This window comes from Uranotaenia lowii, chromosome 3, assembly GCF_029784155.1.
Source record: "Uranotaenia lowii strain MFRU-FL chromosome 3, ASM2978415v1, whole genome shotgun sequence".
Taxonomy (NCBI): Eukaryota; Metazoa; Arthropoda; class Insecta; order Diptera; family Culicidae; genus Uranotaenia; species Uranotaenia lowii.
In genome coordinates, this window is record NC_073693.1 from 96267788 (window position 1) to 96283676 (window position 15889).

General features: G+C 39.2%; 1 protein-coding gene across 1 annotated transcript in view; it reads right to left on the reverse strand.

Moving 5' to 3' along the window:
* The window catches only part of LOC129757613 (sodium channel protein 60E-like), a 909603-nt gene that overhangs the window by 69118 nt on the left and 824596 nt on the right, over positions 1 to 15889 (reverse strand). The window contains exons 8-12 of the mRNA XM_055754888.1: positions 15630 to 15721; positions 15159 to 15286; positions 7797 to 7931; positions 7465 to 7674; positions 6704 to 6905 (exon numbers count right to left, since the gene is read on the reverse strand). Of these exons, the coding sequence (XP_055610863.1) occupies positions 6704 to 6905; positions 7465 to 7674; positions 7797 to 7931; positions 15159 to 15286; positions 15630 to 15721 (767 nt within the window). The remainder of the gene's footprint in view (positions 1 to 6703; positions 6906 to 7464; positions 7675 to 7796; positions 7932 to 15158; positions 15287 to 15629; positions 15722 to 15889) is intronic.

Here is a 15889-nt window from a genome sequence, read left to right on the forward strand (position 1 = left end):
ATAAAAAAATTCTTGAATTCATATTGTCCTACGATAATTTCGTTCATGTGGGAAGCAATCAAATATTTGACCACCCTAAGTACAAGACAATACATTTGTTCTTGTTTTTTTTTTCGTGAGTCTTTAATCCGGGCTAGATAGAAACATGGCAACCACAACATTGAACGATTTATTACGAGAAACACAATCTAGCGATAATTAGGTATTTAACATCTTACCATTTGAAAAGGATTCTAGAATTAAAATCCATGGGCATAGAACATAAGGTTGAAAAACCCCATTGGAAATCTAATGCAAATTGACTTAAAATTTAAAATCGCTCTAATTTCAAAAAAGCCCGATGAAACATTTCCAAATTTTCAGGATAGATGCCTGAATACTATATCTTTCGAATGTCGAGTGCCGTTTTGGTGGTAATTTTTTATTTTTAATAACGTATTTTGGCACACCGTGAAGTATTTAGCCTGTGATTAAATTTTCAAATAAATTTTCAGAATTGAAATTTTCCTTCATTCTCAATGATTAGTCGAGTTTGGAAAGCTGTCAAACTTAAATTTGAAAATCTCAATTCATAGTTTTGGAATTTTGTATTTGATTCTATTCACCATTTAACTCTTTATTTATTGAGTTAGCTTTCCACATTTTTTTCAGTACCTACGTTTCCAGCCCGGGCAAATCCGGGCATAAGGTTTCTAAACTATAGCTTAGCTTAGCTTATTTGACTACTCATATCCACCTTAAATCATTAAACCCGAAATGCTTCATTTACAGTTTTCATAGACCCAACATATTTATCATTGTTTGTATGAAATAAAACATAATATAATATTCAATCATTCAATGCATTTCGAATTTCATGATCGCTGGCGTGGCTAAGCAGGACAAGTTCCACATCGCCAATGGTTGCTACTCCGTGATTGATCGAGGCCATCAATTTTGCGCAAGAACCAAAAGAATGGTGCTTGGGACTAGCAATTCATTCACAATGCACAAAACTCATGCTCTCCCTTTGAAAATGATCAATAACGGCGCCGGCCACGTCCTAGTAGTCAATGAGGGATAAAGGAAGGATTGTTAGTAAGATACTCTTTTGGTGTAACTGGCAACCTCTTATATTCGCGTACTTTAAAAAATTATTTCAAAGTAATCGAAAACAGAGGTACGCAAGTATCACCAGCTATGGAAACCGTCTGTACGTCTGCGAATCTATATTCAAGTATCAAAGGAAAGGGTTATGTTAGTAAGGGAAAGGTGAAGATCAGGATCCATTTTGGTGAATGGTATGACCTTGGGGTTTCCCTACACCTTCTATGCTCCTAATCGTTTCCTATTGAAACTCCTGTTTGTATCTATGAGGCCTGTTTAAACAAGAATTTCCCAATAAAATTTCAAGAGACCAAACAGTACAGAAGTACAACAGAAATCTCAACTGAGAGATTATTAAATCTCAATAAAACTAGCTTTTTTTTCCTCAAACTGTATCCTATAACATCAATGAATCTACAAAACGCCTGAATTTATCTTATTTAGAAAATGATTAATTTTGAATAATTTAGAATTATCTTTAATATGTATAAATCGAATACAATTATAATCAATAGCGGGTTATAAATTAATAAATATTCATCTTGCGTTTGATAGTTAAAAACAGTCATTCTGCAGATTCACAAATGCTTTTCGCTTCTCTGGCCTCATTATTCAGTTATCATTGTTATTATTACTTGTTCCAATATGTACTTATAAGTAAATAAAAGAAAAAAGACTATGTGTCAAAGTAAAGGTTCATCTGTTTGTTCCTTATTTTCAATAATCAAATTGACCATTGCATTAGAAAAACGGGAAAAAGTTGTTTCGTTTTCTATCGATTTGAAAGTATATTCTAAAATGGAAATATTTATGCATTCGAAACCTTGTTTCGCAGTAGTGTTTTCCTTTGTGTACAAAATAATTTTTCAACGTTCCCTAGCGTGAACAATTTTTTTTGCCTCGAACAGCGCTAAAACCGTTTCCAATTCAATCCTTCAAGTACATGGGGTTGAGAAGAAAACTCGTAATTACCTAATTCGAAAACGAAATGTAATTGATGATGAGAACAAAATGTAACTATTTTTGTTTCCTTTTATCATTGTGAAATCGATAATAGCATTCGTTGATTCAAATAAAATTAAAAAAAAAAGTTAAATAATACCGCGATATGATAATTGTAATACGGAACTTAAAAAACCGTCAAATTATTTAAATGAAACTTTAACACAAACCAACAATATAATTTTCAATATTCAAGAATCTGTTATTTGGTGTAATAAGATTCTATAAAAAAAAGTGAAATATCATTACATAAAATTTGTCTGCAACCTTTTGAGAAAAAAAAACAAAAAGAAATCTGCGTTGAAAATTTACTCAAGAATGTTCAAAACAGTTTTAGCAGTGATTTTGGCAACCATGTATTTCGGTAAGTTGTTCTATCCCATACTGAACGAAGCTTTCCGACGTCGATAAGCTTGAAACATTTCGGTGCATTGAAATTTTTTTGGCAATGTTGCATACAAGTTATATATATGTTGTATGAAAACCTGTATCCGTTGTGCTGATGATATTATTTTATGTATCTTTGCTTTACCGACAGAAATGCTATGAAGCATATATGATTAGGATTAAAATAGAAAAATATACTTAGCTCGTATCGGGTCCCAACATCATCGATAGCTTAGAAAAATACTTATCTAAATAGTAACGACTTGTAACGCAACGGGGTTTGGAGCTTTGCTTCAACGTTACAGCAGCGCACTCTGTTATTTAATTGAGCTGAAACATTTCTAAATCCCCTTCTCCATTCAACTTTCCTCCACGTCATCCGAAGACCAAAAAACACAACTTTTAGAACGGAAATTTAGGCTTGTTTTTCACTATTTTGAACCTTTTTCATAAAACGCGGCCGCACTTACACTGTACTAAACGATTAACACAAAAATCACCAATTGAAGTTAGCTATATCACGCGCGAATCTTAATTTATTCTTGGGCCTAAAAACCGCGTTTCAAAGCAATCAATGAACAGTCGGATTAAAACTAAATTCTGCACCAGGCAACGTCTGCGCCCATCTGACCACATCTACGTATCGCAGGCCTCTGATGCTGCCCGGGAAACCCCAAACAACACAGATACCCGCGACCACCCGCAGCAACCAAAATAGTACACCCGTCGACGATCTCCATCAACTTGCAGTGACGATAAATTGAAATGTCCTAAATTGGTATAAGTTACTTACTGCACATTTAAACATTATTTTCTCATCAGCTGGACTTTGAAAATGTGAAATAAGAAGGCAAATAAGATTAGATAACAAATCTATAACGAATGAAAAAAACCACTTATCTTTCGTCTTGTTGATAGTTTCGGACATCAGCAGCAATCAATTTTCATCCTTTTCAATAACTCGTTCTTCATTAATATAGAAATTCAAATGGATTTGAAAAAATGGAAAAATACTTAGCTCTTGAAGACAAAAGTTTAAATCCTTGGACATCTTCTACTTGTTAGAAACTCCACCGGAAGGAAGTAAGGTGATCTTTTGTTTGGCTTCTTCCAGAGATTTCCACAGATCCGGATTGTTGTCCAAATGGTCAAAACTGATCAGTAACAGATTCCTAATGATGCTCACTAAACTTTACACGATCTATCGGGTTTTCCACAATTTATAACAATTACATTTGATAAATTTTAAAAATTTTGGCAGGAGAAAAAATATTCCCCGGGCATAAGGTTTCTAAACTATAAACTAAAAACAAAAAATATCTGGATATATTCAGCCAAAATCTAAGAATTTTCCATAAAATGACAAGAGAAAAGCTGAAAAATCAATATAACCAAGGCACATCACCGGCGTTCAAATCTTATTTCAAAATTCCGAAAAATACATGCTAATTTATTTGACTAAAACAAGCTGCAAATTTTAAATTTAGCTAAAATTGTTAATAATCTGGGAGAAAACCCGGCCTTTTTTCTCCAGGCAACCGAATTAAAGCGGGCATTACGCGTCAACGATTCAAAAATTTTTCGAAATCAATTAATTGATCCAAACACCATTTTGGAAATTTCAACTTACCATTTTCCATAAAGCAAAAAATTATTGCGAGTGCATAATGTATAGAATTTAATTACGCTGTTTGCTAACAAAACAGAGGTTATATGAGACTTTTTTTTGTGAATAATAAACTTTGCTACAGCTCAACTTTTGTGTTCGATTGATTAAAAAATATATACGCGTTTTGAAATAAACAATTTGATTTTGTTTTTCGTTGTTTAAAAACAACAAATATTCTTTGCATTTACGGTTTATGATAAAATAAATCTTGATCTCTATGCTGATACTGAGTGAAAAGCAAAAAAAAAAGTAAGATAAGGCTTAAAAATCCTATTTTGCACTTGGTCCCTTCCTCTTGTTCCTGCAGCGGATGATATTCCTGCTTGACCCATGAAAATCCGTGTGCCAGGTCACAAGACTTAATTATCAATTTAGCAGGATTTTTTAAAGATTTTATTCAAAAATATATAAGTAATTTTGCGCAGTGAGCCGCAGTTTTATACTCAAAGAGCCGCATGCGGCTCGCGACCTATGATTTGGGCGAAACTCATTGAAGTTTTAATAGGATCGTTGACTTCGATGTTCGTGTTTCATAAAAAGTTGTGTGCATATCTATATAAGATATGATCATAATATTTTAGGACAACTGGAACAAATCTTTATCATTAATCCCATTCAAGTCTGTCTATCAAAATAAGATATAATCCATATTGAAGAAACTTAAAATTGAAAACTTTGAGTACTTAACTACACTTAATGAGTAAATAACTGTATCACCTATAAATATGGCACTGAAATATATTTGAGATATTATTTTGATATGCTCTCCTGATCGGGTTGCCATACCACTCTTGTACCGTTTATTACTGTTCGGTCGTAGATCGTATCATCTTACAGTCTACAAAGTAGTGTGTGACATTACGCCTAGATTAAGAAAACCAAATTTGTAGAGCAATCGGTGCATGCGAAGAAAAGTTACAGTAAAAAAAGTGGATTTTGCAGTCTCGCTAGAGAAAATGGTGTCGAATTTCTATATATGTAAATTTGAGGCTCATTTTGCGACCCCTTAGAGCTAACAGGTTTGCGACCTCTTAGAGCTAACCGAATGAGGTGAAATTAGCCTGTGGCCTTCTGGTAGGCGAAGGAACGATTTTACTCCCAAGGTTTGATTCTCAAACATAGCCCCATTTTGAACCACCCAACAGTTGGTGCGATTTTTTTAAATTATTTAATAAGTGTTTTTGAACATAGGGTTAAGGTTTTTTTGCAAATATGGGGCGTCAGAGCAAAAGGGTTAGATATGAAAGGTTTCCTACCACGCAAGTGCGTTAGAGCCCCATCGCCTGTACATGCGTAAGGAAAGGATTTTTTTTAGTGAAGCAAGTATCGCTTTACTGTAAGATTTTTATTAAGGCTTATTAAGATAAAAGATTTTAAATTAACATATAAAGGACAGCAAAAAAATCCAAAAAGTCCAAAAACACCAAAATTTGGCGCTCTTTCTCTCAGAATCCACTGCACCAAATTCTACAAATTAAGTGTTTTTAAGTTAACGAAAATGCTATTCACAATTTTGTACAATAAAGTTTCTATATAAAATGTATCACATTTGAGTTATATTTCTAGGTAAAGCTCCATGCGTCAAGCGAAAAACGAGATATCTCGTATACGTATACTCGTAGTTGGTCCGCTATGTGTTTTAAAATACCAAAGATACCTCGAACAAAATCCAAAAATTTGAGTTTGAAGAACTGGAAGGTATCCTTGATCTAATGATCAGGAGATCAATGTGGAAAAAGTCCGGAACTCTAATAGCGTAACTGGTGCCAAAAGACTTGGGTGGGGAGCAAAAAAAAACTAAGTCTTCTTTAAATGACATCCCTATCATTTGTTTCGATGTTTGACTTTGAACCACACTAATATGCAAAAAGGCCCAATAGCGACATGGCGACCCTGCGCACATTAACGGATGTAATGCGCGCCAAAAACTTTAGGGTTTTCCAAAGAGTCGAGACAAATTTAGCCCTAGGCTCGGCCCTAGGTGTGGCCTAAGTAGGTGGCCCGAGCGACCAAGTCAGAGGCAGGAATGGCCAGTGTCAGAATAAAAAGTCAGAACAGTTTGTGTCGGAAGTCTAAAATTGTTATACGTTTAAGCTATGGAAGTGAAATACAGTTCACTATTTGTGATGTTTTTGAGAATGAGTGTGTATGGTTTTAATAATCGGAAGAAATTCTGATGCTATCAATTCATGCCATCAGGGGCGATCTTGAACATATATAATTTGTTTCATATGTTTTGGAGGAAAACTTGCGAAATTACAAAAAAAAATAATTTTAAACACTGCTTACTTTTATTGTACGAATAAGATTTGAAACTTTTTTTTCCAGATAAAAAAATACTAATGATAATTAAGACATCCTTGAAACAGGAAAAATGCAATGGGAGAACCAAATGACAATCCCATTAAATAAATTTGAGCTCCAATAGAGTAGAAGTAGAGAGAACTGACATTTGTTCAACATGGTCCTTAATTTGTGTGCACTGTCATCAAAATGTTCTCCGAAAAGTAGTGCAAGATCATAAAAATGCTGTACGCCCTGGTGCTGATGTTCGCTTACCTAAAGGGTGCAACGTGTTCGGATTCTGATGCTGTTGTTGCTGTTGCTGCTGCAGTTGCTGCTGCTGTTGAACTACCAGAGGTGGTCCGGTTGGTCCGGTGGCCAGGATGCCCTTGGTTCGCTGCAGTGCCAGCGCCTGTGGCCTCACGATGCTGTGCCTCGGACTGGGACTCGGACTTGGCGTCACCGATCTGCTTTTGGTCTGGGAGCGGAGAAATAAATGAAGTGGAAAAATTTCAGAAAATTCTATCCTAACTAACGACTGGCAGCCGGCACTACTGGGTTGTGGTGAAGTGATTAAATTTTACAATCCGTGGTCGTTTTCACAAGATACTGCAATACCGGATGCTTCATTTTTTGCTGTCCCATTTTGATTCAATCAAGCGGAAACAAGAGATGATGTTCCAAGCTTGTCTCAATCCTGTTGGCTGTTGGCAGACACGTATCTAGTGTTTCATTTTTCAGTTTCAGATTGTTCATCTGTTCAAGTTTCCTGAAGAGGTTTGAATAACAGATGACCCTTGTGCCATTCGAGAGTAGGTACATTAAACTAAGTGCTGTGATAGAAATGTTTTCTCATTTTTAGAAAAAAAAAGTTTAATCTTTTTGACCGTGAATTCCACAAATCAGGCATGGGAAGTTTCTTTAAAACTTGAAGATGGTATTGCAAATTTTCGTGTGACGTCCACTTCTCATTGAATCACCTTGCCAGGGCACGACCGTCTTACGCGTCCAGAGGGATTCAACCGTATCCGACTTACATGATTGTTTCCGTTCGATCCGCCACACTCCTTGCCCTTGCCGCCCTTTCTCCGGCGGGTTTTCTTCCGGGAATAAGAGGCCAGCAGGACTCCTTTCCGGGCGTCCAGCTTTTTGCGCTGCTGTTTGCTCAGCTGCTTCACATTCAGTGTGGCCGGATCGAAGCTGAACGTCGAATCGTCCCGGTGGTCGATCAGATCCTTCCGCCTTTCCTGCATTCCGAACGGGAAGATGATGATGATGATGGTTATAATGTGGAATGGAATGGAAGACAGTTAGCGAAAAGAAAGAAGAAAAACGACGGATTTCCAGAGATTTCATTGAATTAATTTACCTCCTGAGTGATTTCCGCTTCCTCTTCGTAGCTGAGCGCCACGACGGCCAACATCAAATTAATCAGATAAAACGAACCGAAAAATACCACTACCGTAAAAAAAGAAACACTCATCGGACCGCAAGCTGCGAGAACCTGGAATTGAAAACAAGTAAAATGGGAATCGGGAAAGAATTAGTGACGCTTACGCTAAGGAGTGCAGCTTAATTAAATGGCTGGTAATTAAGTAGCGATTGCAGCTATCAATTGCGACTATTATTTGTCGAGCGACAACTGTGTTTAACTATGAATGAAAAACATTCGTTTAACGAACTCATGAAGCAAATTTCTGATGATCTTAGAAATAATGTTTCAAAGATTAAAGATCAAAATGGATAATAAGAGTTTTTCATCCTCTAGCATCCCGAAATGTTTGTAATGTTTTTTTAAACAAAAGTTATAAAAACAAACGAACACACACAGAAACTTTGTTTCTTTGAAGAGATCTAATTTACTTAACTCTAAGGCGTACATCTTTCAAGGATATGATAGCTAGCATCTTACAAATGCTAAAATCACCAGCCTACAGAAAGAGTACTACTTAAATATGCCGTGAACGAGATTCGATCTCATGACCTCTGCCTTAGAAAACTTGAACGCTATCCTGTAGGCCACGGTCGGCAGCACCAACTACTCCTCTACATCTTTGCTGCCACTTTATGTACAATAATACCTCATTCATACACGACGAGACACCGTGTGTCTCATGTTTGTAACTCTAAGGCCGTAGGTACAACGTATCGACTCATGGTTTAAACGTGCATATTCCCTTGTTCTTGAAACCACCCTTGATTCCACACATAATCGGTATTCACATTTTCTGAAAAATTAAAGGTTATACTCACGCTAACGTGTTTCATAGCAAATTTCGTGAACCCAGCCACCTCCGGCACTCATTTGTGACATCTCATCTTATTGAGGCTAGACTTGACGTCTTCTCTACCAACTCACGGTCCGACCTCTACTAGTCATGACTCAAGGTCTTACCTCAGCGTGTCGGTGAAGTCAGCCTACCCACGCACGATCTTTCTACAACTTTGTAGCTTAAATCGCGAGATCGGACGTACTTTACTCACCTGAAAGTTTTATATAGACAGACAGAACTGCAAGAAATCATTCCGACATTTTGCCTTTGCTAAAAATGCCATTTGTAAATCGTTTCTGAACACTTTTAAGGACTAGCCGTTCCGAGTTAAACACTTTTGCCACACCTCAAACAGCATAAGTTGAACAGTGAGGGCATCATTTTTGAAGATTACGGCATACCTAAACATTACAGGGAATTTTTCGGATCATTTTCGATGACGAGGTCATCCTACATCATCTCATGTTGCTCGCCAGATGTCTAGAGTAAATGTACTCAGAGGTGTTACGATATATGAGCAGTGGCTAGACCTGTCAAGGCATGGTACTCTAAGAGTACGGAACCGCAGGTCCGGCTGGCTACAGGGTAACCAAGGACTTTACGGATAAAATACAACAAATCGGAAATTTCATGATGTTATTTTTTTATTAATGTTTTTATGTGGCGTGTAATTGTTCCACTAACCCTGATGTGCTGCTGTTATTGCTGTCTTAGCTGTCTTAGGAAATCCAGTTCCGGAAGCAGGAGGACCGACAATTTATTGGCGTATTGACGGGGTGCCGAAACCGTCGGCGCCAGCGGACGTTGCTGGACTCGGTCGTTGCAGGCATCTTCCTTCTTTGGCTTTTAATCGGCCTGCCCACGAGAGTGCCCCGTATCCGGACAGGCCGAGAAGGGAAGTCCTCCTTGAGAGTTAGGGATCCGCAGAACCCGAGGACGTAGTTGCTGATCATTTACTTTTTAGGCGCGAGACCACAAAGGGTCTGCGGGCCGACCCGTGCCAAAGACACACCGGTATCCGGGTGAATTCCGTGGGCGTTCACAAACACTATACAGGACTATGACTTCACACACGGACGCTTGGTACATAAGAGAGCGAATTTTCCGGAAGCAAGCTTCCTTCTCGCCTTCCATGTTCTCTTTTCTTTCCTCCTTTACCTCCTCTGTAAATTAACAACAGCCAGCAGTAAAATGTAGTCTACTGTGGTGCTATCTTGTTGTGAGACTGTACAAGGAACATTAATTTTCTAGAGCTAAATATACAAAACTACAAAATTGAACAAAAATCAAACGATTTGTAACCAACCGGTTACAGAGGGGATCCAAAGTCTGTGAAATACTCTTTTATTACTACAAGACCCACTTGGCCTTAAGTCATCTGAAAAGGGGTCGTAGGCTTAATAGCGGGCCGTTATCCAAACATCCGCGAGGATTGTGCCTGGGTCTGTGCTGTTCAAAATTCAGATACTGGGTATCAACACAGGCTTCTTCCTAAGATACGTTTCGATATCTCCGCAAATTACACTGCTTGTTTTGAACCACTTGTTAGGACGCTCCTCTGTATCATAGAGTAGATCAGCGACCATTCTCTTACAGGCATACTGGACTTGGTTTTTGAAGCATGGCCGTTGTTAATCGATTATCGTACTATCGACCAGGTACTTGATATCACTTTGGGTAGCGAGCTTCCTCATTATTTAGAAAAAAAAACATTGCTTACCTCATCCGGCGGCCTACGGTAATCAAGCGCTCACCGAAAAGAAATACACTCCTCCAAATCAGACAATCGTACCCGATCCCGGACGCACCCCAGCAAGCCTCCAGCAGCAAGATAACGGCAAATCGCTTGTGTCATGGAGCAGTAAATGATCCACTTTGCGATTGCAGCTGGAATTGCGTCGGATGGAAGAACAGTTCGCGATGAAGGAACAGCGAAGCGGTAAAACTTATCAGTGAGAGCCGTATGCAGTTTGAGCATCGGATATCGCAGAAACGATATCAGCAAGAAAAGGAACTGCAGGAAAGGCAGTTGACTCATGAAAAGGCGAAGCAGCTTGCCGAAGAAATCGAGTTCCAACGAAAGCATCGCACTCTGCAGGAGAAGTTCCGTCGTGACCGCAACCAACTAGCGGTTGATAAACTCGACGACGACGCACGGTGCAGTTGGTGGAGAGAATATGAGCAATTCCGATCACGAGAGCCAGGAGAAAGTGAACGATGGCTTGTACACCATATCGATCCGGATCCGAAACTGAAGGATCTCAATATGTGCGATCAATGATCGGCTACTCGGGCAGCACAATCTATCAATCCCCAATCAAGATCTGCGCAATGTTAGTCCTATTATTCAGTGAACATCATCATCAAGAGCCCGTTTTGGGCGCGATCCAAAGTAATGAGGACGCATCGTCTACGTCGGCAAACAGCTTTCGAAGCGGGTCGGGGCCCACCAGAGCACAACGAGCCGCCCGTCAGATCCTATCCAAGAAACAACCGACATTCACCGGAAGGAGTGAAGATTGTTCTACAGCAGTTATATTTACCAACTCGACAGATACTTGCGGATTTAGTAACGTCGAGAATCTCGTCCATCTGCAAAAGTACCTCAAGACCCTGGCACTGGAATCCGTCCGTCGGCTACTTTTGCCAAATTCCGTGCCACAGGTGATTAAAACTCTTCGCATGCTCTACCCTAAAACCCGAGCAGCTGATTCTTACGCTATTGAATAAAGTGACGGAAGACGGATGCTCCGAGGATGGCGATCCAAGAGTTGTGTGACCATTTGGAGGCGGTCAATCTACAGGATCACTTGGTAAACCCGATCCTAATACAAGAACTGATCGATAAACTTCCGGCCGCAACGAAGCACGAGTGGGTGCAGTGGCGGAAATTGGCCAACCGAGTAACTTTCCGCAGATTTCCCATCCAATATCGTAGCTGAGGTCAGCGAGGTTAATCTCGTCATCGATCCGAAAGAAACCTAATCTGCCAATAGAGACAAGTCACGTTCGAAGGAAAAAGGGTTTATTTTTGCACACAACGGTGCCATCAAAACTCTATCTTGTCTGTTCGATCTGCAAGAAGGATGGACAGGTTAGAAACTCTGACATCTTCCGGAGTATAGGCGGTACGGAACTATTGAAGCGGAAGGAAGAGCACAAACTGTGCAAACGGTGCCTAAATGAGCACGAAGGCTGGTGTAAATTCAAGATAAACTGCAACGTTGGAGCTTATCGGGGACATTATCGTCTGTTAGTGCATCGGAATATAATTGCCAAGCCAACTCCAAAGAGTACAGCATCAGACCCATACGACCGAGCAGGACTCGGTAATTTAGAGGATTGTAGCAATCACTCTCCACTTAAAACAAAGATCGGTTTCAACTTATGCCTATTTGGAAGAAGGTTCGTCCACTGACCACACTGACATGACACTTAGAACAAAACTTCAACCATTTTCTGACTAATTTTTTGTTGTCAGATTTGGCAGGTTCGCAATACCGACGGCAGGTGGCAAACCTGAAAAATTTGACAAAAAATGCCCTGTAGGAAAAACGGTCCTGTTTAGCCCGATTTTATCGTAGAAATTGCGTGTTTTATTTTTAAAGTTGGGTGGCATTTCCTAACTGGGATAGCATTTCTTCAAATCGATCGATGCGCACTCTGGAATCGACATTGCGTACTGTTGGAAAAATTATCCAGAAAACGAAAACGAGTGTCCAGTCAGTATGGTCAGTGGTTCGTCTATGACGCTCATCGAGGAGGGGCTTGTTGATAGCCTGAACGCTAAAGGTCGACCACAGCCACTAACGCTGGAGTGGATGAGTTATATATATTGTACGTTAAGAACTAAATTCGATATGCCTGACACTGCAGGTGTCAGATGGCACAATGGGACAACATTCAGTAACAAGAGAAGCACGAACCGTGGATAAGCTGAGCCTTCTAAAACAGACTTATCACATCTTCAGGGCCTGGACATGACAAGTCAAGAAGGAAAGGAGCCGAAGATTATGATCGGGCTCAACAACGTCCATTCAATGGCACCTTTAGAGTCAAAGATTGGAAACATCGACGAACCAACTGCGATCAGATCTTACCACGGTTGGATAATTTACGGACCTAGTAGAAACTCATACTTTGAAGGCTTCCTGGGTTGCCATCGTGAACTTAAGAACAAGGGACAGCACAACTTTGTCGCCGAAAATGCCAGAGTTGCGGTGAATGTACTTCCGGGGTCGAATGCAATTCGCCGAGCTAGAGATCTGCCGAAAATATCAACCGTACGTAGCGGGGCAACTGTCGGCCAGGTGCCTAATGGCGCTGAAGAGTTTTAGTGGCTTCGAACGATGGCTGTAGAAAGATCCTTCCCTCACAAAAGCTGTACGCAAGAAAACTGAGGAATCTCGAGCGAAGCAGTTGTCCATCGCTCGCATGAACCCAGTGAGCGCGGTTTAAGGAGACAGATTGTTGAACTCGGTTGAAGGTAATCGTGACTTGAAAGAGATAGGTAGGAGTCCTTGCTTAGATTCTAACAGATCCTTGTTCAATGGACCTTACAAATCGGATTGAAGGGATTAGCAATCCGAGTGGTCGAATGGACCGTCCTCTCACTGGAACAAGAAGAATGTGAGCCAAAGTCATCTCGAAGAACCGTCAGCTGACGTCGAGGAACTGGATTTCGGTTGAGAATTCGGTACTGGACGATCGGAACCGCGACGGATGGGTGCGTGAGCAAGTAAAAGGAGTCATCGTTGGAAAAGGCGGCCATGTTCGAAAGGTTGTGGATCGCACCTTTGATGGCCTGTTTCAGGGACCAGTGTCCAAACTTGCGGTTATCGGGTTTGTGTCATCAGGTAAATCTGTCCAGGAAATAGATTCTGGACTAGATTTACGGGTCAGGGTGTTAAAACCACTAGGTACAAATGTCGAACCCCCCGAGCCGAACTCACTGGACTGGGGTACGTTCGATAAGCGAATCACAGCTGTGCGCAAAAACTCGCGAAGTATATCTTGTTTGGCTAGGTCGAGTAGAAAGTTGGACAGTAACACGCGATATTTTAACTATTGATTATTTTCGAAACAGTTATTGTTGTAAACGCGTATAGCATTTGCTAGTAATCTGAAGAGAGGAACGCTACAAGTTTTTTTAATAGTTGAATATGTTTTCTGTAGCTTACAAAAACTTGCTGTTCACCCAGTCGATAGATTAGGAGCAGCAACATACGAGTCCAGGTAAGTTTGCTGGCAGTAGAAGCCGAAACTAAAACTGTAAGTTGACTAAAACTGTTATCGTATAATTTTGTTAAATTTAATAAAACCTTAACTCTTTCAGTTTGAGCTGATTCAAACGAGCAGCTACATCAGGAGTTTTATTTCCCAACAAAAGTTATGCCAGGTGTAGAAAGTGCAAAAAAATGTTGTCTACAATAGTGCTTAAATATTATTTCAGAAATTCGACGAGTGGAAGACGTTGAATCAAGCATTTTGAATATTCAATAAAGTCCCAAACATAGTACTGTCAGCCAACAGCAAGTCGCATTAATGGCTCGCACCAAGACGCTGGCTCCTGATCATAAATAAACAGTTGAGATGTTTAGTTTTGGCCCTATTATTCGGACAATCAAATAAAGGGTCAATATGTAGAGAATCAATAAGAGATGTATACTGCGAACAATGTCCAGGTGATGCCCAAGAAAAAGACACCTCCGAATCCGCCAGAGTTTAGTGAAATATTGCACCAATGTCAAGCAAATCTTTAAGAACGCAACGTGGAAATATTTAACAATTTTCGTTCCAATAACAGGTTCAGTTTGTTCAGTACTATGATAAATCTAAATTTATGATTAATCTTAAAAATTCTGTCAATATTAAACAATATTCGAAATGTGGCGCTACGTTCCTGAGCTTTGTGTTCGCTTTAATATTTGGAATGTTAATAACCGAATGCAGAGCACATTACATTGCATTCCACCACTGACTAATTCACCCATCTATTAGGGATCAGCATTATTGAGTAGGAACATGTAAAGTATGTAACGGTACGGTGCGAATCGAATCGAATTGCAAGTCAGACTCATGAATATGCAAAATCTTTACAATTAATTGTGTATTTACACAGAGGATAACATGGACACAAACACCCATGATGATGGTTGTTCAAATATTGCCATGCAGTTTCCACATGGGTGCCACCGGAAAAAACACTTTTCCGATTCTAGATTTTCCATGAATAAAACAATCATTTTTCAATATGCTACATGAAGGTATACCGTGCTCAAAAATATTAACAGCTTATTTTCAATTTTTCTTTATTGATGTTTTTTTCATTGCCAAATGACGATGTTATGTTATAAATCCACTTTTTCAAAAAATGTTATATCCCATCGAAAACTAAAGCTGCAACCATTTTAGAAAACTGTTTGTGGGTGGTGCTGTAGTTAGTACCCAGTACTTACCATGTTATATACATTCTCCCAATAGTCCAGCGTAATAAGCTGGAAGGTTGTTAACATCGACCACATGAAGTTGTCAAAGTTGGTGTAACCGTGATTTGGATTCTCCCCCACACAGAGGCACGTGAATTCTGGAAGGATAGAACGATGGAAATTGGTTGAGTAAGTTGTTATCATGAATATTTGTTGAGCTGTATGGAATGTTAACGGCATCCTGTCAAGGGATAAGCGCATGAATGGAGATGTTGAAATGAAATCAAATTAAAAAAAACAAATTATTTCTGTATTTCTGAATCATAAAACCAGAACAAGATTTTTACAACAGATTCAACTGAATCAGAGCAATCGAAAGAGTCCCTTTGATTGAACAACGGTATGAATTGTTTAATTCAAAGTTTCTATTAAATGCCATCTTAGCCTTTAAAAAGGAACCAAGGGAAATTTTAAGGAATCGTGAAGTTACAGTAAACTTACCTGATGGACAGTGCCGTGCCCCTGTAAGATTCCCACAAATCATGGGCAGCCCCTCGTCGTCTATTATCCAGTTTTCGGTATCGTTCACCCACCTGTTGGAAAATGTTAGAAAACAATCAATAATTAGTTCATTAATTGATAATTATTGTGGTAATGGAGGGTAAGCAAAACGGAATTGTTAATATCACTTTTAAAATTCTGAGTAAATTAAAAACAAAATTTAAAGAAAATATCCCACAATGGCTATTTTTCCCTATTTA